This window comes from Nuphar pumila, chromosome 17 (assembly GCF_984573655.1).
Source record: "Nuphar pumila chromosome 17, dmNupPumi1.hap1.1, whole genome shotgun sequence".
NCBI classification, from domain to species: domain Eukaryota; kingdom Viridiplantae; phylum Streptophyta; class Magnoliopsida; order Nymphaeales; family Nymphaeaceae; genus Nuphar; species Nuphar pumila.
Window position 1 is genome coordinate 60768190 of NC_143265.1, and position 25466 is coordinate 60793655.

At 38.1% G+C, this 25466-nt stretch overlaps 1 protein-coding gene across 3 annotated transcripts; it reads left to right on the top strand.

Annotated features, from left to right (window-relative positions):
• The first annotated feature begins 13156 nt into the window (after window positions 1-13156).
• Window positions 13157-15333, top strand: LOC149812022 (protein BOBBER 1-like). Of its 3 annotated transcripts, XM_089993620.1 has the most exons (6): window positions 13157-13316; window positions 13776-13824; window positions 13913-14079; window positions 14419-14491; window positions 14620-14687; window positions 14982-15333. In XM_089993620.1, the coding sequence occupies exons 1-4, from the start codon at window positions 13251-13253 to the stop codon at window positions 14446-14448; spliced, it is 312 nt and encodes a 103-aa protein (XP_089849746.1). In that variant the 5' UTR covers window positions 13157-13250; the 3' UTR covers window positions 14449-14491; window positions 14620-14687; window positions 14982-15333. The 3 variants fall into 3 exon arrangements, 1 of the variants encoding a protein (XP_089849746.1); XR_016428584.1 differs by lacking the exon at window positions 13776-13824 and having other exon boundaries at window positions 14425-14491; window positions 14996-15333; XR_016428583.1 differs by lacking the exon at window positions 13157-13316 and having other exon boundaries at window positions 13618-13824; window positions 14425-14491; window positions 14996-15333.
• Window positions 15334-25466: the final 10133 nt, after the last annotated feature.

Sequence of the window (25466 nt, forward strand, 5' to 3'; positions counted from 1 at the left end):
AATATGGAGCAGTCACTATTTGTATGGTTATTATAGCGCAACTATATTTAGTAAAAGTGGGAGCCTATGCACATAAGAGCGAGATAAAAATGTAAAATACATAAGCAAAGCCCGGTGAGTGAAACCACGCATCAGACTAAGTAAATTACAAAAAGCAAGAGCTTTGATGCATAAAGTGCGATAGCAAGACAAAATGCATAAGCAAGACTCGATGGGTGAAACCACGCATCAGGCTAAGTAAATTGCAGAAAATAGGAGCCTTAGCGCCTTACAACGCGACGACAAGACAAAATGCATAAGTAAAGTATATATATATATAGTAAATAGCAAATTAGTTGTAAGGATATGCACGTGGGCACCAAAGCAAGCTTGTGATGCCCTAAAGGCCGTAATCCAAGGACTAAGATTGTATAACACTTTGTTCACCATAAATATCAAGCGATGGTCTCAAGGTTACGCGCGTGGATATCGAACCAAGCTTGTGGTGCCTTAGAGGGCGTGAACTAAGGAGTAGGACCAAATATTATTTTAGAAAGGTGTACAGAAAGGAAAATCCCACCGTATACGACAGTTATTTCACCAATTAACTTAAAAGAAAGAGATTGACATGCGAATCTACCAAGAATCGACGACAGTGGCTCAATGTGATGTTTGAGGTGCTCCTAGGTCGTGGCTGCCATGTCCTTACGTTCGGTATAATGACAACTAAGAGCATCTCTTGTAGAACTTGATGGCATGGTGAAATGATGAGGTTTAGGCTAAAAATGGATTATACCTAGTTTAGGTCCAATCGGGTTCGAATCTACCTCAAGTGGGCTAGGCTAGGTTAGATAGGTTGGACCTAATCAAGGAAAAGGTAGAGGAGGTCAAGTAGTAAGGGCTAAGGGGTCTTGTTCCAACTGGGTTCGGTATAGGTCAGGTGGGTCCAATCTCACCTCAAGTAGGCTCAGTGTAGGGACAAGTGGGCTTGACTTAGACTAAGACCAAAATAAAGGAAGAAAGAGAAATGTTAACCTGGTAGGTCAAGTTGACTTGACCCAACTGGGCTCAGGCTCTAAGCTTAATACAAGTGGGCTTTGTCTAGGCTAAAACCAAGAGAGAGGAGAGAGGGGGAGAGAGGCTAGAGATAGAAAATATAGAGAGAAGGGGGGGGCGATTTCTAAGGAGGGGTCTCCTATTTATAGAAAAACTTATAGATCTTGGATTCACATGTGGTCTGGTTTGGATCTAGTTAGTTCACCTGATCCAAGATCCAAACTTAGAGCAAAGTAACATAATGACATCCATGGCCTTATGGGGCCCACTTGATATTTTTATAAGATATTTATGTGGGGTCCACTTGATATTTTCATGAGATATTTATGTGAGGCCCACAAGATATTTTTGTAAGATATTTATGCGGGGCCCACATATTTTGAGGGTTTTACCGATATTTTTTACGAAAAAATATGAGTACACCATTTTCTTTGTCTTGACGAGATGAAGACTTTTGACTTTGCAAAATTTTCTAATTTTGTCTAGGGAGTGAGTTATGGCTCTTTGACTGTTTGAGCATATATCCCTGAGGATATATACATCATAAGTATAATTGGCTCTATGAAATTCATTTATTTCACATTTTTGGTTAATACGATAATTTTACATAAAATACCTCTTAGTTTTATTTAGAATTTTTGCTGAAAATTTATGGGTCTTACAATATATATATATATATATATATATAATCCTTGGAATATGTAAACTGGGGAAATCTGTAAACCCTTTGAACTATTGATGGTCTTCTGGTCAACTCAGTTCAGACTCCCCTAGTTTTATTTGGTTACCCCACGTGTTAGGGGTCGAGACCCTTTCACACAACACCGACTTTACCCATTGCATCTCTTTCTCCTCTCCCTCTCAACACTCCTAAACCCTCCTCTCTCTCCGTCCACCACAATCAATGACGCTGACCCTCTCTCTGGCCACCACTGTCGTTTGCCCTCGAGCGCTCTATGTGTGTCTCTCTCTTTCTCTCAACCGAGCACTTACAACCATCGTGCAACCCTCTCTTTGACCACCACCGTCATTGCCCACCACTGTCGTCGGCCACCACCATCGTTTCATAATTACAACACATTAATCCGAACTATCAGCTTGCCTAAAATCATTTAGATCATACTCATAACTCTCACACCTCACCTCCTTGTTGCCCCCTCTTTTTTTTCATGCTTCCTTCTCATTGCATCTCTCTCTCTAACCACAAATCTTCAACCATTGTGAGTCCTATCTTAAAATCCTAAGGTTTTATTTTTCTTTTTCTTTTTATTTACTCTTTTGGTTTTTTCTCTCACATTTCCTTGTTGAAGAGTAGATTGCTGATACTAATTTTCTCGTATTAATAATTTTTTTATTTTTTTAGCGTTCAAAAGCTATGGGAGTGCTGAGAGGAGAGAGAGAGCTGCAATGGGTAAAGTTGGGGTTGCGTAAAAGGGACCCGACCCCTAATAAGTGGGATAACCCTAATAAACAAAGGGTTGTCTGATTTGAGTTGATCAAACGAGTGTCAGCAGTTCGAAAGGTTTACAAATTTCCCTAGTTTACATATTTCAGGGATCTTATATATATATATATATATATATATATATATATATATATATATATATATATATATGAGCAGCACTACTGGAAATCTGTGTTTTATTGACGCACCTGGGTTGTAGCACCAGTATAAAATGAGGCACCAATGATAGTGACATGTGGAGGGAGCGTCAGTTCTTACTAGCACGATTTGTGATTGCACCAAAGAATATAATGTGTCACTAGCGCAATCGACATGAGCACTAGAGAAAACACTACTTTCTTTGGCGCAGTTTTGGGTAGCGTCAGTAAATCCGTGGGGTCCAAAACTACGTCATTAAAGGGTTTGAAATATCATTTTCCTCCCTCCTTTTTTTTTCTATTTTCGGCAAACCCCAACCCCAACCCGTTTTTCTATCTCCCTCAGAAGATCAAGAAGGGTGAATCTCCTTTGTGAGCTTGTAGCTAGAAAACTCTGTAAGTCGGGTCAATTCATCCCTCCATTCGGTCACCTCCCCACTCAGCTCCTAGTTCTCGCATGGCTTTCAAAAGCAGCTTGGAATGGTTTGGTCTGATTCTTAACATGGGTGGGTTTGACATCAAAGAATACAGGAATGACAAGTCTTCCACACTAAACAATCTTGGTAATCTCCCTGAGACACCATTCTAATTCTGCATATCCCTTGAAGAAGATGGGCATGAAGTTCTTCACAGGTATCTTCTGTTGGCGTATCTGCAGAATCAAACACAGAAGCATACCTGAAAATGCCATGGCGTGCAAGTGCAGATGTTCGACATTCTCCTCAGCCGGTCGACGCCCACGATGAGCCCAGGCTTAAGGTCAACGATGAGCAGGAGCCTGTACCACGTAAACCTTATGTGGTATATGGGGCAGGCTAATAGCTATGAATTTCTCATCATTTTCATGGCAGCCTACCTCGCTTATATAATGGGGAGAAGAAGCAGTTACATGAATGTGGTCTCTCCATATTCACGTAACTCCCACCTACAATCACCCCATTATGTGGCCCACTAATGGTGTCAAACCGGGTCACCCAATGGGTTGGACCCAAATCCGTTATGTCCAACATTCTCCCACTTGACTCATTAACACCAAACGTGCACTAAATCGAGGTTTATACCGTTATCTCGATTTAAGTCTTTATGTGGGTTCACATGCTACTCTTTATAACAAGAATGAATCATATGAGTCATGGAGATGAACACTCTTTTATGAAATGTCATATTTCTAAGTACTACACTATAATTCACCTTCAGTGCTCTAGCATATTGAAATTACCTTTATGAATAGGTTGGTCTCTTACCTATTCTATTGGTCCTTTAATATTGTTATTCTGCTATTCTCTCTAACTCATATGAGAGATCATTTATGCAAAATCAACAATATACTAAGTCATAGATAATCAAATTTATATACACAAATGTGATCACATAATGTATTGCCATACATTAGAAGGAATAAAAAAGACCCATCCCCTTTACATATTAGGAATACAATCCCGGTGCTAGCCTTTTAGTAAAAGGATCTATAGTCATTTTCTTCGTCCCAATTGTATCAATACATACCAGATGATTCTCAGTCTTTTCTTTAATAACAAAGTATTTTAACTCTATGTGTCAACACAAGGTTGAGCTCTTGTTATTTGAAAAGGACACGGCTGCTTCATTATCACAAAAGATCTTTAGTGGTCTCTCAATAGAGTTCACAATACCAAGACCTATAATAAAGTTTTTTATCCAAATGGCTTGTGACGAAGTCTCATATAGAGTAATAAATTGTGCCTCCATGGTATGAGCAACAGTGGTAGACTGCTTTCCACTTCTCCATGAGAAAACATCACTCGCTAGTAGGAAAATGTATCCAGTAGTGGATTTTCTATTGTCGGTATACCCTCCTAAGTCTACATCAGAGTATCCAACGACCTCTAGGTGGTCAGCTTTTCTATAGGTTAACATATAGTCTTTCATTTTTTGTAAATAGCGCATGACCTTCTTTACTGCCTTCTGGTGCTCAATGCCTGGATTTGACTGATATCTACCAAGCATTCTCATAGCAAAAGCTATATTAGGTCAAGTGCAGGTTTGCGTATACTACAAACTCTCAACTGCCAAAGCATATGGGATAACTGCCATCTAAGCCTTCACAATATCATCCTGAAGACAGTCCTTTAAGCTCAATTTATCCCCTTTCACTATAGGTGCCAAACTAGGAGAACGATTCTCCATCCCATAGCTTTTAAGAACCTTAAGGATATAGGATTTCTGAGAGAGGCCAAGGACACCCTTAGTTCTATCACGACGGATCTCGATTTCAAAGACATAAGTAGCTTCACCTATGTCCTTCATATCAAAATGAGCGAAAATAAAATCTTTTGTCTCAAGTAATAGACTCAAATCATTAGTCGCAAGAAGAATATCGTCAACATATAAAACCAAAATTATGAACTTACTCTGACTAGTCTTTATGTAAATGCAGTGATCAAGTTTTCAATGAATCCAAAGTTCATAATTACCTGATTGAACTTTTTATACCAATGGCGGGGAGGCCTGTTTAAGTCCATAAATTGACTTCTTCAATTTGGAAACTAAATTATTCGAGTCATCTATATTGAAACCAGGACGTTGTTGCATGTATACCTCCTCGTCTAGATTCTCATTCAGGAAGACAATTTTCACATCTATCTGATATACCTCTAAATTAAAATGAGCTACGAGGGCCATAATCATCCTCAATGATTCCTTTGTTGAGACAGGAGAAAAGGTCACATTATAATCAATGCCCTCTATCTGTGTGAAACCTTTTGCAATAAGCCTAGCCTTGTACCTCTCCACATGACCTTTAGAATCTGTTTTGGTCTTATAGACCCATTTACAACCAACAGGTCTGACTACATCAGGTCGAGGTACAAGATCCCACACTTGGTTCTTTGCCATAGAGTCAAGCTCTTCTTTCATGGCATTGATCCAATGTGTTGATCTTTCACTTTCAATGGCTTTTGTAAATGTGAAAGGATCTTCATCAATGTCTATGAAATCATTAGACTCTTGCAAATACACCACATAGTCTAGATAGATAACAAATTTTTTTATTCTCGTGAACCTCCATACAGGTGCTATAGGTGGTTCAAAATGAGCCTCTGTATCATGTTGTTGTTGTATATCCTCATCAACAACTTGCTCTATTTGGGATTGATGTTCATTGTCCGAACATTCCCTGACATTATCCGAAGAGGCAATAATGGGAAAAACCGGACCTTTATGTTTTGCAGGCATGAAACTTGAATCTTGCGATTCCTCAAAATCAATATTTTGAGAAACATCTATCCCAATAGAATCATTTTCAAGAAATCTTGCTTTATCTGTTTCCACTATCTATGGTGTATAAGATGGACAATAAAACCTAAAGCCCTTTGACCTTTTTTCATAACCAATGAAGAAACCACTAGTCATCCTAGGATCAAAGGCTTTTATATATGGGTTATACAATTTAGGTTCTGTCGAACATCCCCATATGTGTATATATGACAAAGAAGGTTTTCTACCTATCTATAACTCGTAAGGAGTCTTTTGAATAGCCTTCATAGGAACCTTATTCAAAACATGCACTGTTATCCTAAGAGCTTCACCCTCACAAGGTCAAAGGAAGGTTTGAGTGATTCAACATCGCTCGAACCATTTCTTCAAGCGTATGGTTTTTTCTTTCAGCTACACCATTCTGGTAAGCACTACCAGGCATGGTATACTGAGGTACAATGCCTTCCTCTTTTAGAAACCGCACTAATGACCCTTTTTTGTCCCATCTCAGTAAAATGATCAGAATATTTGCCACCTCTATCAGACCTGACAACCTTAATAACTTCACCAGTTTATTTCTCTACTTCTTTCTTGAAGTCCTTAAAAACCTAAAAGATTTTTTATTTTTCAAATAATAATTAGAGGTATATATACCGTGAGTAATCATCTATAAAGGTGACAAAATACTTTTCACCCATATAACACGGTGAAAAAAGGCAGCAAACATCCGTATGCACTATCTCCAACTTTCCATTACTGTGTTTGGCATCTTTCTTATACATGTTAGATTGTTTAGCCTTTATGCAGTCAACACATGGCTCTATATTCGTGAAATCAAGGGATCCAAGGATTCCCTCTTTCACGAGTCTTTGGACTCTCTCTTTCAAGATAATGCCAAAGCAAATAGGATTAATCTTCTTTTAGGTCACGTTTATTGCCAATCATTTGTTATCAATGGAGTGAGATTCTCGAATTTGGAATTTGGTTCTTAATCGATACAAGCCATCACACATATATGCAGAACCTATATTCATTGTATTTTTCATAATAATAAGCTTAGAATTTTCAAATTTAAATATAAAGCCAAAACTTATCAAGTTTTAAAATTAAAATCAAGTTTCGACTATAGGATGGAACATAGAATGTATCGACCAAACTCCAACATAATTCTGCAGGTCCCAACGTTCTTGACATATGAAAGCATCATATTTCCTGAAAAGATGCTTCTTTCATGCTATGTTGGTTCATTTTTATTCAAAAATGCGTGCAAAGAGTTGGCAATGTGTACCGTGTCACCAAAATCAATCTACAAACTATGCAATAGAACATGAATTAAATTGCACTCATGAGAAACAAATGACTTAATACCTTTATTTTTGAGCCACTTCTTATACTTTAAACAGTACACCTTATTATGCCCCTTCTTCTTATAGAAGAAACACTTTATAGAAGAGCCTCCTGACTGAGATTTAGCTTTTGCCTAAGAGTTTGAGCTCTCCCCAACGACTTTCTTCTGATTATTCTTCTTAAAGGAGTTTTTTTTTCCTCGACCTCTGTTTATTCCTATGTAACAGGGATTCGGCTAGCAGGGTGTCGCATCAGCGTCGACGCGACTCGACGCGGGTGCAGGTGCGGGACCTGCGCTGGGGGGAACCCCCATATCCCCGTTATATATATATATATATATATATATATATATATATATATATATATATATATATATATATATATATATATATTTGCCCCTGCCACACCCCCGCACCCAAGTTTTTTGGAAGTGTCGAATCCCCGCACCGGCAGCCGCACCCATGTGACATAGGTTTATTCTTATTATAGGCTATATGTGCACTTAGCACCCTCTCACCCTTTAATCTCTCATCTGTTTTAACACACTTGGCCAAGAGGTCATTAAAAGATCACTCATCATTATGTGTGTTATTGGAGATTTTGCAAGGTCTATACTCAGTAGGTAATGAGGTTAAGATCAGATGAACCAAGAAGGAGTCAGAGATGGTGAACTTCATGTCATTCAGTTGAGTCGCAATATTTCTCATTTTCAAAATATGCTGTCAGATGTGACTGTCGCCAGAATATTTCATAGACACTAATTTGGACATGAGCGTAATTGCCCTTGCCTTATTAGAAGTGACGAATTGAGCCTCAATGGCTTTCAAAAATTTCTTCACTGTCCTGCAGTGAGGAATGACGCCTCAAATATTCTTAGCCACTCGAGATTGTAAAAGCAACATGCTAATTCTGTTTGAGCGCTCCCACTTCTCAGAGTCAGCCTTTTGATCGACTGTACTCTACTCTACAAGAGCAGAAGGTTCGTCAATTCTAAGGGCCAGATCTAGATCCATATAACCCAAAGTAAATAACATAATTTCTTTTCAATCAAAAAAATTTGATTTGTCTAGAAGGGGGATATTATTAGAACCGTCGATAAGAAAGGAACCTGATACAACAAGGAATGAAAAACAAAAAGACATTACTATTATTGCTTAAACGAGACTTGTGTTGAAAAGGTAAATGTGAGACCCTTTATTTTCACCTTTTCTGAGACAAGCATAGTTGAGCTATTATCGTTCCACTTTGGTGGAAACGATAATACTCATATTTGTTTCGTCTCTTCAATTCACAAGGAATTGATTTTAGTTGGTAAAACTAACAGATCATGTAACCAGAGGTAATTCAGCATTATACCGTTGGGTACAAACATGCTTCATGGGCTGGAATACACATCTACTATTACACCCTGTGTGAATTTGAAACACAATAACCTACCTTTGGGTAAAATAAATGTTTCATAAACTCACACACAATCATAATAACGAATCTTAATACGGTCCAAATAATCTTTAATCAACACGACTCAGATAACTTTGGTGATTACATGAATCAGTTAATCAAGATCTTTTACCGAAAATATATTTGTATTATGGATCATGCCCATGCGCACATGTAAATGCATGTATATTCATGACAAAATACAAGTTCATGCTTCAACTAATATGCATAAACTAATTGTCATGAATTTAGTCATAATTCATGCTTAAAAATTTTATGCACAACTTAACCAATGTATAACACATGAATTAATATGCATAACTCATGCTTTATGTACAATAAACACTTTATAAAGCATGACAAATAACAAAAGCATGCACATATGGTTAAAAACCCAGGATACTCAAGCAAGAACCGGTCTGAAAACACCCCAAACCAATCATTTAAGGGTCCAAACCAGTTCGGATCCTTATGAATCAATACCAAATCATGAACAAATACTTATACAACCCTATAACCGAATGAAAAAATTCCTGTATTTTTATTGATTCATGAAAACAGGGTCTCTAGCTTTCAGAACTGATGAAAAACTGCAAGGAACCGGTCAAAAACAACTCTGAACTGGTCCCAGAGAAGGCCATATCGATTCCTGATCCGGTTCATGCCAAATAGTGTCTGGACCCTGCAGAAACATGGGTCCGACTCGGTTCGAAATATACTCGGGTCAGATCCGATCTGAACTGGATCCAGGTCTGACCTGGTATGAACTGGATCCAGATCTGACATGGTCCAAAATGGACTTGGATCTTTTCAAATCAGACCCAGACCCAGACCCAGACCAGGAACCATTATGGGTCTCGGTCCGATCCAATGGAAACGGCAGACCTGATCCACCCAAAATGGGTTTGGATCGACCCTGTCATCGGGTCGATACACCAAACCTGATTCGGTATCTGGTATTAAAATAGAAACCCGAGGGTTTCTGTTTACTATTTCTGAGAAACTGAAAGGTTTCTCTGTCTTCATCCCCCCACGGCGACCCACGTCGTCGTATGGAGACCGAAGCTGGTGCCCAGCAGTCAACGCTCACCTATCCCCGACGACGCACCTCCGGTGACACCCCAGCACCACACCAGCGAGAGGTAAGAATATTGTATTTACTCCCTTTTTTTTTATTTATCGCCGGAGCTGCTGGTAAATCGGCGATGCCGTCGAGTAGCCAACGACGCCAACAAGGCCACCGTCTATCCACATCACTCTCATCTCCCCAGCAAAATGCCACCGGCCGAAACCACAACCTGACGACTGAAGAGGAAAAATAGGGTTTTGAAGATGGGGGTTTTGAAAACCCTGGTTGTTGCACGTCGTCGGATGGATGCCGGCGATCTGGCAAAAACATCTCCCCGCCCCCACCCCCCCTCCGACGATGTTTCTCAGTGACCTCAATGCAGGTCGACCACCCTGCAACTCGACGGTGCAGGGGTTTGATCCTCTAAAAACAGAGGGTCATCGGGATAGTCGGCGCCACCAGCGGCCAGCCGGAAAGTCGCCGACGATGGCAGCCCCCCCAAGGATTTTGATGGCGACGACATCAGCACGGCATGACGCACGTCGCCCCACGACGACATGCAATTGCAGGCACCTTCCGACCGGAAAACCGCCAGCGATGGTGACCTGCATCTGCCCTCCCGAATCTCCAGCGACGATCCATGCTGTCGAGGGACTTCACCAATGAGGATGCCGATGAAGCGGCGACCCAATGGTCGCCTTCTTCCCGACGAAACACTATCACAACGCCTTCCCTCGATGGCCACTACTACAACCCCGACAAACAGATGGTAAAAATATATATATATATATTTTTGGTTTTGCTGTCGCCCCACGACATAAGTTTGTCAGGAATTCGGCATCGCCATCATCTATCGCTATTTGCGACAGACTGCCGGAATGACTGGTGACCCATGTCAGCCCACGACCACATACAGTCAGCGGTACTAGTGTGTGGCTTGAATCCAAAAAAATACCAAAAGATCCTACATGCACGCACGCAGCAGAATGCGGGGAAGCATGGGCCCATAACTGTATCTGCAAAATCAAACACAAAAGCGTATCATGAAAACTCCATGGCGTGTGAGTGCGGGTGTTCGGCATTCTCCTCAGTCGATCGACGCCCACGATGAGCCTAGGCCTAAGGTCAACGGTGAGCAGGACGTAAACCTTATGTGGTATATGGGGCAGGCTAATAGCTATGAATCTCTCATCATTTTCATGGCAACCTACCCCGTTATATAATGGGGGAAGAAGCAGTCCACGTTCACATAACTTCCATCCACTATCACCCCATTATGTGGCCCACTAATGGTGTCAAACCGGGTCACCCAATGGGTTGGACCCAAATCCGTTATGTCCACCATCTTCTTCTTCTACCAAACCTCTGCTGGTGCACGCCTTTAACCATTTAAAGTGCAAAAGATCGGATGCTTTTAGGTGTCACCGCAACAACGCGATGGTGAAGCTTCACTAGAAACAGAAAAAAAGATCAAAAAAAAAGTTTCTGGTGACGGATCGTTTTATGTCATTTTCTTTGTTATCGGTTAAACTGAAGGATAGTTGCAAAAGAGAAGAACGGACGTGAACGTCTTTCCGTTACTTCTTTTCTCTTTTTTGTTTGCATAAATGTATGTTTGATCTTCATCAGTCTCGAGTTATCTTGAGTTCTAACTGATTTGATTCGCGTTTGATAGAAATTTTTGGAGTAGAAGCTATGGAGAGCTATGCGAAAATTGTTGGAATATAATGTCCTGCAATAATAGCCATACTAGAAAGGTTTCAAAACAAAAGAAAGTTAAGAATGTCATCTTTCCATTTTATTGATTTGATTGAAAATTAGTATGTTTTCCATGATTATTTCTAAACTGTATAATGTAAGGTATGCATGTTACTAGATGATTTGTTTTGGCTGCAATAAAAGTTTTAGAACATTGCCCCATAATGTTCCTTTTTGGAGAAATCTTGCTGTGAATTGTTTATCTAGATCTGAATTGTTCAAGCTTCTGGAAATGCCATATGTTTTTTCTTCTTTTGTTATAAGTAAATGAATGACATCATTATAGCCTCTTAATTTTTCATATAAGAATTCTGAAGTTTATACAACAACAACAACAACTACGCCTTCATCCCAAAACAATTGGGGTCAGTGATATGAACCAAAAAAGAAATTCATTTTGGGTCTTCCACATGAATCCTTTTCCTCCAATCATTTCTATCCAATGCCATGTCCTCGGTGAGGTTCAAAGCATTCATATCCTTTCCTATCATCTCCATCCAAGTCTTCCTAGGCCTACCCCGACCTCTTTTAACTAATATATTTTCCCATTTCTCCAACCTTCTAACTGGAGAATTATGAAGTTTATGTTAAAAGAAATTTATTCTTTCACATATTCCTTTGTAGTTTATGTCTGAAGTTTGTCTGTTCATGCTAAATTGCCAAGTACTTTCTTTACAGGCATGATGATCTCGAAATCAAGTTGGCTTTCTTGACTGAATTTTAGATAAGAAGAACGAGAACCAAAAGGTTTATGTGAATGACTTCCTGCCAGCATCCACTGCCTTTGAAGCCATTCAATACTCAATGTAAGTATACCTCACACACATTCCAGCATTTGTTACGGACTACCATGCTTTGGTGGAGAACCCAATGGCAAGTTCAAGTATGTTTCGATCATTCATTACTCAATGGCAAAGCTTAAATATGTGTTGATCATTCTGTGGTCATATTATCCTTGTCTCTCACATGGATGCTTTTATCTTTTTGCTCAAGATCTTGGATGATAGGTATTTTTCAATGAAGAAACTAGCCATTGGACATCTATTTTTTCTTTTCCTTTCAACATCAAGATCTTGGATGATAGATGTTTTTCAATGAATATGAAATGGGAGTTTATTGTGATTGGAGATATTCATTTCTGATTTGATATGCTAGGCCATTATTGTAGCACTTGGAGTTGGAGAGAAGATTTAGATTGAAATTTATCATTATAATGCCAGTTTTGCGTTATAATCTATTGCCAATGCTTTTATTGTTTTATCGCGTACTAATATGTTTGGATATACTTATCCAAGCATGTGCTTATCTTCTTTGGGCTTTGTTCACAGGTGAACTCCCAGTTAATCAGCAATGTCTATGTAGATGCTCTGTCTGCAGAGAAGGTTACTGACTAGTTCATGACAGCTGGATGTTGTGATTTGCTAGTCTTGTTTCCCGTTGTTAGTTATCTTCTCAAACTGATGGCTCAGAAGCTGAAGGCTATTCATTGCAAAACTATGAAGAAAGATATCTAGACGTGAGGCCAATGGAAGCAAAAGGTGTTTCAAATGTTTCTGAGCTGGTAAATCTAAAGAAAATTGTGCTCAAGGAATCTTCTCAAAGTGAAAGGTTGAGGCTTTTTGGTGGAAATGCTTCCCCTTTATTGCCTGACGAAACATTGGAGGATATGAGTTTGCCACTGAATTGTCTGAATTGACAAACATATGTCTAGTGACAGGCCACACAGCAACATCAAAGGTCCTCTGTGTGCCAAGTGCATCCTCTGATGAAGATCATCCATGTAGAAGCTGGCCTCTTGGTGATCTTTTTAAAAATCCATTTCTTGTTGATGGTAAGTACTCTATTGAATCATTTCTTTCTCCCTCAGCTCTCTTGTGAATAGACCCATCAGTTATGCTTCTGGGATTCAGGTACCAACTCAATCTTTATAAATTTCTGCATTTAGATAGCCATCTTGATGTGATTCCGAGGGAAAGTAGATGATAAAATCTTAATGGCATAGTTTTCTTTACAATCAGGATATAAAATCTTAATGGCATAATTCCCATCTTTTTTTTCCTTTGTATATACTGATGATCTATAGACACCCCCCCCCCTCCCCCCTACCCACACACCCACCCACCCACACACACACACACACACATTCATGCAGAGGCTGTTGGGCAAGGGATTGCCAGTTTTGCTTACTATTTTGAATATAATTGACATAGTGCTCTTTAGTTTGAAATGCCATTATCTGTTTGAATTATTCTCTGCGTGTTTATCACTTTGATTTTGTGCAATTGTGCAGGGAGAACTATATATGCCTATTAAAGTGGATGATTCTTTCTGGAGTATTGGTGAACACTTTATTTTTTACATGCTTTTATGTTTTTGTAGTATTTTAAGGTCAGGAGTTAAAATTGTAAAGATCTGTAATTTATGCAGAGGATCAGAAAGCTCTTTCTATCTTTCTGACCAAGCACAACCAAATGGAATGGTGGAAATCTTTAATGAAAGGCGATCCTGAGATTGATACTCAGAAAGTTGAACCTGAGAATAGCAAGCTATCTGACTTAGATCCTGAGACTAGACAAATTGTGGGGAAAATGATGGTATGTGGTATTTGTTAAATGTGTTGCTTTTACCAGCATCTCTACCAGTTTGTGTCTGTCATCTACTTGGCACCTTGTGTTTATCAGTAGCGGCCATGTATGGCAAGCAATTACTTGGAACTCCTGCGAAATGTGTTTGATCATGTTCATCTTGGAGTCCTTTGAAGCTTAATCTCTCTTTAAGATAAAGAGTAGGGCTATGATGTGTAATATACTGTGTACAGTTTATGCTCTTTTTAATGATTGCCTTATATGGATGCCGATAATGGTGTTTGTTGTATTAAGCTCTCTGTTTTGATTGATCACTAAATTAAAATATGTGTTTGGCAATTTGACAAGCGGCAGAAGTCTGGGATTTCCAACAAGTGATGAGATAAGCAAGCAAGAAATCGTGAAGAAATTCATGGCAGAGGTGGAGATCTCACACCCTTTTGTTAATTGTCACAGAGTTGTTGGGAAGGCTTTCATGTTGTTTCTGATGTTAAACTTGAGGATACATTTTCAAATAGCAGACATTTATGATGTTAAACTTTGGAACAGATCCTCAGACATATCTGTTTATCTTACTTGGGAACAAGGTTGACGTACGTGGGGAGAATAGAAGAGTGGTAAGTGATCGATTGTTTACTGTATTATGTTTCCCTTATATCCTACTTGTCTAAGTCACATAATAATGTTTATAGGAAACTGAAAAAAACACTCAGGATTAGGAATGCTTTTTATCAAGTCATGAGGCCCTTGATTTTAACGCTTTTTATGTTTCGTTAGATGTCTACTCCAGATTTTTTAGCTATTATGTTATGTTGATTGTTTTTTTAGAGGAAATTTAACCAATCTCTCATAGAAGACAAGGCTTATATAAACATCACCAACTTGACTTATTCTTTTTTGTTATCCGTGAGCTTCACATATCCAGGTTTGTTTTCCATCTAAAGAGGAAGAAGAAGAGTGATGGTCATGGTAATGATGGGGATGGTGATTGTGGTTGGGACTTGCCAGGATGGAATGAACCATTGGCAGAACTTGCTCAGGCATAAGGTTGTGTTTCGGGATGCGGATTTGAGTGAAAAATCTGATTTTTTGAATATGGGTATCTTGGTTTCTGTATAACGGGGTTGGAGGGTGATGGGATGGACGAACAGGGTGAATCGGTGGGAGATGAGAGCAATAGGGAAGAATGTGGGTGGAATTTGGGATTGTGGATGTTCATTTTTCTTTTGTTTCTATTTGTTTTGTGTGGGTTTGGTGTTCTTATATTATTTGCTTCAGTGTTGGTTTTTATGGGTGTCGTGAGAGAAATGTAAAGTTGCGGTTTTGGAGGCTTTGGTTCAACAAATTGGGTTTACAGGTGCTCATCTCTTCTTGCATCTATATTGGTTTCAACAGGTGGTACTATGAACGTGAAGTTTGGGCATTTTGACGACTTGGTGATTTCTCTCACTTCTGATCTCAAAAGTTTGTATCATTGTCTTTGAATTCAAGGTGGTACTGGGTTGTTTTGTGTGGGATTTTGTGGTTATCTGAAGATGCAATTTCACCGGTTTGGGGCTTTTTCAAATAGCATACATTTTCAAATGGCAAAGGTGAGATATACCATTTTTTTTTTCAACCAGCAGAATTCACTGGCTCACTGTCTGCGCCAGTGAAAGTAGTTTTCACCAACTACCTTTCACTGGCGCAATTCTTGCGCCAGTAAAGGCCTGATTTCCTCAAACGTACAGCCTCCGTGGCGCTAGTAAAGCCCTGATTTCCTGAAATGTACATTTTCATTGGTGCTTAAGTTGCGTCAGTAAAACTAGTTTCACTAGCGCAAGATGTGTGCCAGTGAAAAAATTTTCATTGGCGAATAAATTGCACCAATAAAACCTTTATCGGCGAGCCTTTTACTGGTGCAGCTATTGGCACAACTATTGCGCCAGTAAAAATCAAATTTATTGTAGTGTAGGTGGTAGCTGCCTACCATTTTTCTAGCCTCCTAGGCTTTTGAAGGTGTTTTCCATATTTGTCTTAAATCCCACTGAACAAATGTATTCTACATGTTTGATTTTATAAGAATCGACACTTTGATCATCGGATACACAAATTGGTTTTGATAAGGTTTAAAATTAACGATCTAAGATTTTCATAAATATTTAAGAATTAAAAAATCATGCATTTAATTACCTTTTAAAAATTGTCAATGGAGATTCACATTTTCCCATGAAACCTTGTGTATAAAAAATGTTTAAGAACTTCAGCACGTTCCTTCATTTATTGCAGTTTCAAACAATGTCATGTCAGCAGTCCAAGAATGTTTGATCTGTTAGAAAAAAAATGGAAAATTATTGTATTGTTCTTGCAAAATGGCATGATTCTCGAAATGCCTACCAATTTAACAAAATCCTTTACATATCCACAAATTTTTATTTTTGACTTTTTTAAGACATTTTTATCCTTTGCACATGCGAACATGCTGAGGTTCGTGCAATATATAGGTAAGTTGTAGGAAGTTCACAACCTTTCAATAAAAAAAAGATTTGCATGATCATTTTGTGGACCTCATGAATTTCACATAAAAAAATTTGCGAAATTGGCCGACTTTCATCCCAACAAAGGAGATTTGCATATAAAACACGTATATCTCCTGAGATTCGCAACCCTTATATGAACCTTCTTTAATTGAAAGGTTCTATCTCGACAGGTTCACCCTATGCATTTGCTGCAGTCTCAAAAATTAAAAATTGCGCATATGTCATGCAAATCTCTTTTAACTGAAAACTTGTGAATCTTTAAAAATATAGTACAATCTTCATAAATATAATATGATCAATCATACATGTACATGTATAAATTGAGTTAACAAACATATACAAAGTAATTACCCTTTTTGTTGACGAAGAATACCCTCCATGGTTTCAGTTGTCTAATTGTTGTAACAATTATAGTCAAACCCCATCAAAAAAATATAAAACCTGCAAAAAAAGATGAGTTAATAAACATATATATAAAAGTAAGTAATGTTATTGTACTATTTGTATAACTTCTCATATGCACAATCTATAGACCCCGTAGAATTTTATAGCTTGAACACCTTCTCCTTCATGTCCATTTCATAAAGAACCCAGTGGTGGTTGCTCCAGTTAATAGGAATTACAAGCTGCAACATAAATCGAGTTTAAGGTCATTGTGCACGTAGAAATTTAAGTTTTGTAAGTATGCAAAGTTATCCAATGAATATCTTGTCAACTTCAAAGAATTAATATAACAACCCGTTGCTCTCTCACCACCCAGTTGCCCCATCTTGTTGTCTTTTAGTTGCGACCATTTGCTGTGAAGAAAAAAAAAATATCATATAGTTTTTATTAGTCTGTAGAAAAGCAATAGAAACCTCATTTTTTAAACTCACAAAGAAATACAGGGTAAGGTATAGGGTCCTTGTAGTTTTGTTCCTGTTTTCATGTCCTCATTGTAGGCCACTTAGAGTCTTTCCATGAATCTTGCTAGATGATACATAGTCAAAATATGTGCTAGATTCTTGTTAGATTCAAATAAGTTTACATACAAATATAACAAAAGAACAACTATATAAATAATAAAATTTAACGCATACGGCACTTGCCAACAAAGTTTCTTCACCAAATTCATACTCTTTCGGCTTTTTTGTGCTTTGTTGCACAACTTCTCCTTCCTCGTTGACTTGTTTTCATCATCAATTGAAATTATATATAAATAATACATATATAGTAAGACAAATATACACACATGACTCAAGACATTGGTTATACCTCAGGCACCATAATTGGTTTCTTACTTGGGTGGGGATAGAAGTTTGGTTTCCTTTCTGTCATGTTTTCCTTTATGTTTATACATAGAAGACATACCTAACATATACATAGAAAATATAAGATATTAGAACAATTCATTAAAAAATACAAGATAAATACAAAGAAGTAATTCATTAAACTCTTAACCAATCTTACTTTTTGCAATGCATACGTACTCTAATATACTAGTATTCATGTTTTCACTTGTTGTTGTCAATCTCACCACATAAATTGCACTTTTATGATATAACATCCTTGTATTCTATACTCCATCTCTTCACCTTAAGTTGCCCTACTTTACGAATCACTTTTGGTGGATAGACAAATATAAGAGTTGATGGAGTGATATGTCAGACATTATCTGCTATCGAAAAGAATGAATATTCATTATATGCAGTTTGATACAATTCAACTGTTAAGAACTTATGGCAATAATCTTATGGTAGCTTGCCCTCATATAAAATGCATGTGATCACATCTTCGCATGAAATCCGGTTAACCTGCTACTCTTTACAAGAGCATAACTTATTTTGAAGATCAACATTGTAATCATGAGATCAGTTGTGGACTTCATAATGACATTGGTGGCAATGCACTACTTGCACACATACTTGTGATTTTTTATTCAGTTCCTCTAATTTTTATTTTACCTTCAACACCATAATGCCTAACATATGCTATCTGATATTCTTTATTTTCTCAAAAAGTTTCATCAACATGAGATGAAGCATTTTGATAAGAGGAATTAGGGGTTTGTCATACATGGCAAGAATCCATGAATTGAAGACGTATATCACGTACACACCATTCATCGACAGTGTTGTTGTATCACAGTCTTCTGCACATCGCAAGAATCTTGCGATAAGTACTTTCAACTTTAAATATGTCTTTAAATTCAGCCTACTGAGTGTCATGTGCATTCGGTTCATAATTGTTGTTAGGTTTGTATATAATTTTAACAGCACGTCAACCGTCATATTCAGTGTTGTGACGTGCTTTGGTGACACCCTACTCTGATACCACTTGTTGCAGCCGCTACCCACAACCCTAGGATCTATGTCGTGGTACATCTCATCAGTTTAGGAGGTACAAAAAAAATTACGTCAAAACAACTAAATCGGGTAGGTTAAAACTGGGACTGATATGCGAATCGAAAAGGGATTCTGATCCATATCAGAAAGAACCTGGTCCAGAGCTTTTAGAGGGACCTAGGGACATGTGTTAGGGTATAGGTGCTGGGGGTTAGAGATGTTAGGTTGGGTCATTGGGGACGTTGATGAGGTCAAACAGGCAAAACTACACGTTCTGCCAAATCGATAGGGTGCAATTTTGGTATTTTGGGTTCTGAACGTGGGTAAGCTCTTACCTGAGGCTGAGATCAGTTTCAAAGACTGTGTAGCAAACGTAGGGAGGTTTTAAAGAAATATACATGTTCGGGTGTGGTCAGGGTATGTGCAAAAGATTAAGAAAAGAAAAATAGCCTGCAGAATGAAACTGCATTGCTCATTCGGATACGGTTGATCATGCATTTATTTTAGCATTTAAATCATTTAATTCATGCATGATCCAATAAGAAATCGCATTAAAATCCCATGTTTATTGTTAGTTCTAATAAAATGCGCGAAAAAGATAAAATTTGGAAAAAGCATGAATTGCAAGTTTTATTTTGTGAATTAGTGTTTTGTAGAAGTTAGTCACTTGTATTTCTTTTAGTAGTTTAGATTTTAAGTAGATTAGGTTCGAAAAAAAAACAATAAAATAAAATAAAGAATCACATTCATATTTCTTAGAGTTTTTACTAGTTTAGTAAAATTATAGGAAAAAGCTTTAGCGAAAGCATTCTTTTTAGCAAGTCCCTTTTTGGAATTTATGAGAATTAAAGAAGGTATTTTTGAAAACAACAAAAATCAACCTAAAACCCTCTTTAAATTCTGACGAATTGGGAAGAGGGGGTTGTTCTCCATTGCTCCAACTTAGCCCCTCTTCTCTCAGTCCCTCTTCACTGGTTGCTTCTTCCACCTTCTTTCTTCCTCCTCTTCTCTCAATCCTTCTCTCGTCGATGGATTTCTCCTCAACGGGCGACGCAGCCACAAAGGAGTGATCACCTTCTTTCCCCAACCAAATCTGTAAGTATCTTCTCTCTTTCCCTCTTCTCTACTTCTTTTCTTTCTTCTCCTCTTCTTCTCTCTTCCCTTCTCATCTCACGATTTCTTTCTACAAATTTTCTTTCGTCAAGTGGTTGTAATTCATGCATCATCATCCATTCATTAGAGTCATTCATGTTATGATCATCCATTGTGTGTTATGTATCATCTCTGCATTAATTGTTTTTCCTTTAATCTCATTGCTGCATCATCGCATCTCCTGCACATTTTGTTCATCGCACATTGTCATCATCTGTGCATCTATTTCATAGCATCGTGTTCATCCTGCATTGGATCCATTCCAGCATCATCCAACATCGCCGCATCACATCTGCAACTGCATCAGATTGTTTAATCTGCAATTTGTGTATAGTTTTACTTCTGCATGTTGTTTTGATTTATGTCTGCTTTAATTTCATTTTCATTACTATTTCTGTATCATCTTATCTTAAATTGAATCATCTGCATCGATTTATTGTTTCATGCTTGCGTTTGCATCTTCATCGTGTTCATTTTATCAATCTATGCATGTACATTTCATCAATTTCATCATCATATGGTGCATGTTTCATTGATTCATCTTTCTGCATCGTTGCATCATCTTCACTGAACCAACAACGGATTTGATCTGCTTCACAACATTGCATTTTCGTTCATCTGCACTTTGTATTCCACTGCTATATTTCCTCTTTTTATCAGCATCCATTCCTTTATATCACGTATACAATATCTCTGCATCAGCGGCATGTTTTTGATTAAGCATTTACATTCATCCATCTGCATTGTGTGATTTCAACATTGCATTTAGATTAAGTTTCGTTTCATTGTGCATTTTTTATTCTGCATTTTCCTATTTTTAGTGTTGCATTTTCCTGTTTCTCTGCATTTAACGCACATTTGCATCTGCTACATTTCTTTTGATTTGTTTTGAATCTGCATTTTCAGTTGCATCGACATTTGCATTTCCATTGCATTTTGTCATCTGTGCATTTCTCTGTTTCAATTGCACTTTCTCCTCTTTCGTTTCATTTTCATTTTGTTAGTTTCCTATTGCTTTGCATTTTTCTGTGTCATCTGCATATTCGTTTTTAGTTTTTATTCATTGCATTTTAGTTTATACCATATCATTCTGCATTTTTCTTGCGTGTTATGCTACATCTGTATTTCAATCGGTAGCACATTTCATTTGCATTGTGTTCCATCATTTGGAATTTTTTATTTCAGCAACTTTCTATAGCATTTTCCTATTCTGTGATTTTTCTTAATTGTTGTGATTTCCGTGATTTGATTCATTAGTTTTTTTTCCTGCATTTTCTGTTGCAATCTGTGTCTTCTGTGTTTTTTAGTTTCATTTCCAACATTTCATTGAGTTCCCGCTGCATTGTCATTTCTGCGTGCATATGCATTCTGCAATTTCTGATTTCATTTCCTGCAATTTTATATTTTTGGTACTTGCGTGTGTTTAGTTTTTGCATTTAGCAATTTTTTTTGTTATGCATTATCTTCTTGTTATTTGTTGCATCTATTCTAGCTTTTGCAATTTTCTGCCTTTCTTAGTTTCACATATTCATTTCGTTGTTTTGCATTTTTGATCTTCACGTTTATTTCAATCCTGCACTCTACATATAATCCTGCGATAAATTTCGTTTTACAAAACTTGTGTGTGTTACTTAGGTTAATTCAATTTGCAATTGTTCTTTTTACTTATGGATCTGAAGCATTTTTGCAGTTTGTTTCTAATGATTCACTTTTGCATTTAGTTTCATTTGATCATTTTCCACATTTCATTTTATGCATTGCATAGTTTCAATTTGGCATTCACGTTCTTTTCTTGTATCTTGTAATTTTGCATTTTGCATTTTGCATTTTGCACCTGTGTTGTGTTGTTCATATTTTGTAGGGAAGCGTGGAGGCAAGCAAGTGAGAGCGAGCGAGATATACGTGGTGGTGCGCATCTGACACACGACATGAGGCATGAGTGTTGAAGACATTTTTAGTTCTTTTTAAATTAGGAATTTGATTTTTATTTAATCTTGGGTTTGTAATAAAACCAGTTTAAACCCTCTGTATAGGGTAAAAAATAATGTAATAGTTAAGTAGTTTATTTTCTCATACTTTTCTATTTTTTGCAATAAAGCGTATTTTAGTTGCGTGTTTGAATACAAAGTATCCTTCGTTCCCTGAGATTGACCCAGACTCCACCACTCGTGTGAGTCGGATTTTTTTTGGTGTCTGGCTCTCACGTTGTTTTTACATAAAAATATCATTTCTAAAATTGTTTCACAAAACTGGCATCGAATTTTGGCGTCGTTAATGGGAAACGACGAAATATGAGTATTCACTTTATTGCCTTGTGTTTATTCTTGTATTTTAGGTTGTTAGTTTACTTTCAGTTCATTAATTAGGATTGTTTAGTTTATTTTCTTGATTGATTAATTAGGATTGCTTAGTTTACTTTTCGTACTTAAGATTAGAACCACATGTTTACACAACGTAGAGACAAGTTTACTTTTCCTGCACAACCCACCTATTAGGATACCTTAGAGGTGATTGCGCACGATTGGTACTGTGCTCTTAGTTTGCTTTTCGCAAATTCTCTACTGAGTGCAAGTGTGTGGTGTTCTGTTTATTTCTAACTTTTCATTATTGCATTTTGTTTTACTCGCTTTGTAGTTTGCATGGTTTGGCCACTTAGCGCGTTAGTCAAGCAAAAAACTCAAGTTTAGGACGTTTGCTGCACCGGTCTACTTTGTTGGTACATGCAAGGGCGACGATCGCTCACCCCTAACCTTGTTGAGCCTATTGAGGACTCGAAGTCTCTCGTCAGCAGAGCCCCTCATTCCATCACCATGACTGACTTTGATTTGTCCTCTTAGGGAGTATTTCATGCCAAATCAGTACACTCCCGCCTCCTGCATCACGAAACCTGATGTAGGAACGAACCAATTTGAGATAAAGGTCAGTATTTAAATGTTACCATCGTTTTATGTCCTTAGTAACAAAGACTCATACCGTCATCTCGATGAATTCATTGAGATCTGCTCTATAGTGCGGATCAATAACTTTAGAGATGACGCATTGACGTTAACGTTGTTTCTGTTCTCCCTCAAGGACAAAGCCAAGCACTGGCTAAAGGCTCTTGATATGATTCAGATTACCACTTGGGAAGGAATGCAACGCGAGTTCCTCAAAAAGTACTTCCCCATTGATAAGACGAATCAGTTTCATAAAGCCATAACCAGTTTCTCTCAGATTGAGGAAAAATAATTCCACGAGACTTGGGAGAGGATGAAAGATCTTTTCCGTAAGTGCCCCCACCACCAGGTGCTCTGTTGGCAACTGGTGCAGTATTTTTATGATGGCGTGACCGAGAAGGACATGCAAATGGTTGATTCGTCGTGTAGGGGCACATTCATGCTCAAGAGTGAGGACAAAGCATAGACTTTATTTGAGACTTTGAGTGAAAATGTCATGCATCATGCCTTGTCTTTACGGATCGATAGGACCACATTTGTGCCTAGTGGTCCTAAGAAATTTGGGATTTTCGAAGTAGGGTCTAAGCACGATTTGCAAACCAAAGTTGACCAGTTGACTAGGAAATTAGATTAATTCTTAGCCAATTCATCTTCAAGAAGTCCAGTAGGAAAAGTGTGCGAGCTATGCACTAGCTCTGCACACTTTGTTTTTTAGTGTCTCGCACTACCGCTATATCTTGAATTCGTTCAGGAATAGGTAAATGTTGCCCAAGGTTTCGCTAGACCCATGCACAATCCTTTTGCACCTACATATAACTCCATATGGCGAAACCACCCCAAATTTCACCCATCCCATCAACCCTCCCAAACACAGCATAGACAAAGTGACTTTCCACAAGGTTACTCGTGTCCCATATTTTCACAGGCCCACCCTCAGTTTAGTTTGCCTTCTCCTCAGGAGCCACATCAACCATATCGTTTCAGGAGAAGATGTTAGAGGCTTTTTCTGACATTAAGGTCACTTTTTGTTTCCATACGCAGTCGATAGCCAAGCTAGAGACTCAAATAGGACAGTTGGCTAAGGCCTTGAGCAAGCGTAGCGAGGGGAGCCTACCTAGTCAGCCTGTTGTCAACCCAAAGGGAAAGGATCCCATGTCATTTGGCCTGCACCCCATAGATTCACATCATGCGCAGGCCAACTCTGTTATATCCTTTCAGAGTGGGAAGACATACCACCCTACTCAGGAGTCGACGGATGAGCCTACTTTCATACATACTAACCAGTCAATCTCCTCCACCAGGTCCCAGGAGAAGGGGCCAGACCTGCAACTTGTATCTTCATCATATATTTCCCGAGCCCCTGTTTCCTAGGCCTTAGGGCAACCGATTGCTTTTAGAAAGCAAGAGGTGTACATGCATAAGATGCTTGACCTAGTCAATCAGGATCACATTCATCCCTTGCTTGATGTTACATACCTTGATAGTCGATCGGTTCTTAACTCTCCTTTCGAGATTAGTCTTCAAGAGGAGACTAACCTCCTGTCATCCAGTGTCGAGAGTCGTGATGTCACTTTTAGGGGTAGACTAGACGGAAACACAGTGCATAGTGTCACAGATGACACTCTTTTTCTCAGAAAGCCCGATTGAGCATGACTCCATGTCCATTGATCTCATGGACGATGAAGGGTTTTCTAGAGATCCGTCTGGCTGAGGATGTGAAACGTAACGCTTTATGGGAGGCAGCCCATATGTTGTATATTATTAGATTTGCCTTTAGGATTTGTAGATTTTCTTAGGTTGTATTTTTATTTTTATTTTTTTTCGTTCATGAGTTTCATATCATGTCATGTATATATTGCATTCATTGCAGTCGTAGGACGTGCATTCATATTTTATGTCAGGTTGTTTTCCCTCATTTATTACTTCTCAAGTGTATTCACTTAGTTTCATATAAGCATGGGGGAGTGCCACTGGGACAGAGTCATTCAAGCATGGGGGAGGGTGTAGTTTGCACACCTTGTTATTTTTATCTACGTTCGTGCACATGTTTACACATCTTTCATGAAAGGTAGGTCTTTAAAGAAAGGGTTTGAACTTATATGAATGTTATTAAAATCTAATGTTTTTAGAGGATTTTTAAGCCCCATAAATTTTTTTTTCCGACAGATCTAGAAATTATGGTTATTTATGTGGATTTCAAAGAAATGATGATAGATGCATGTTAGACTTTATTTTGAATCACAATTATGAATATGCACAATGTTATTTTTTGAAAAACTAAGCAAATGAACAAAAGCGCAGAATGAGCTCAAAAGTGAAAAAGAGCATGTGTTAGGTTGTTTAAATATATTTCACAATCCTTAGTAGTTGGGCTCAGACTTAAGTTGAAGCATTTGAGTTTTATTTCGAAAAGGAGAGTGAAAGTCTTCGTGATCCCTAGTAGCTGGGAGCAGACACAAGTTGAA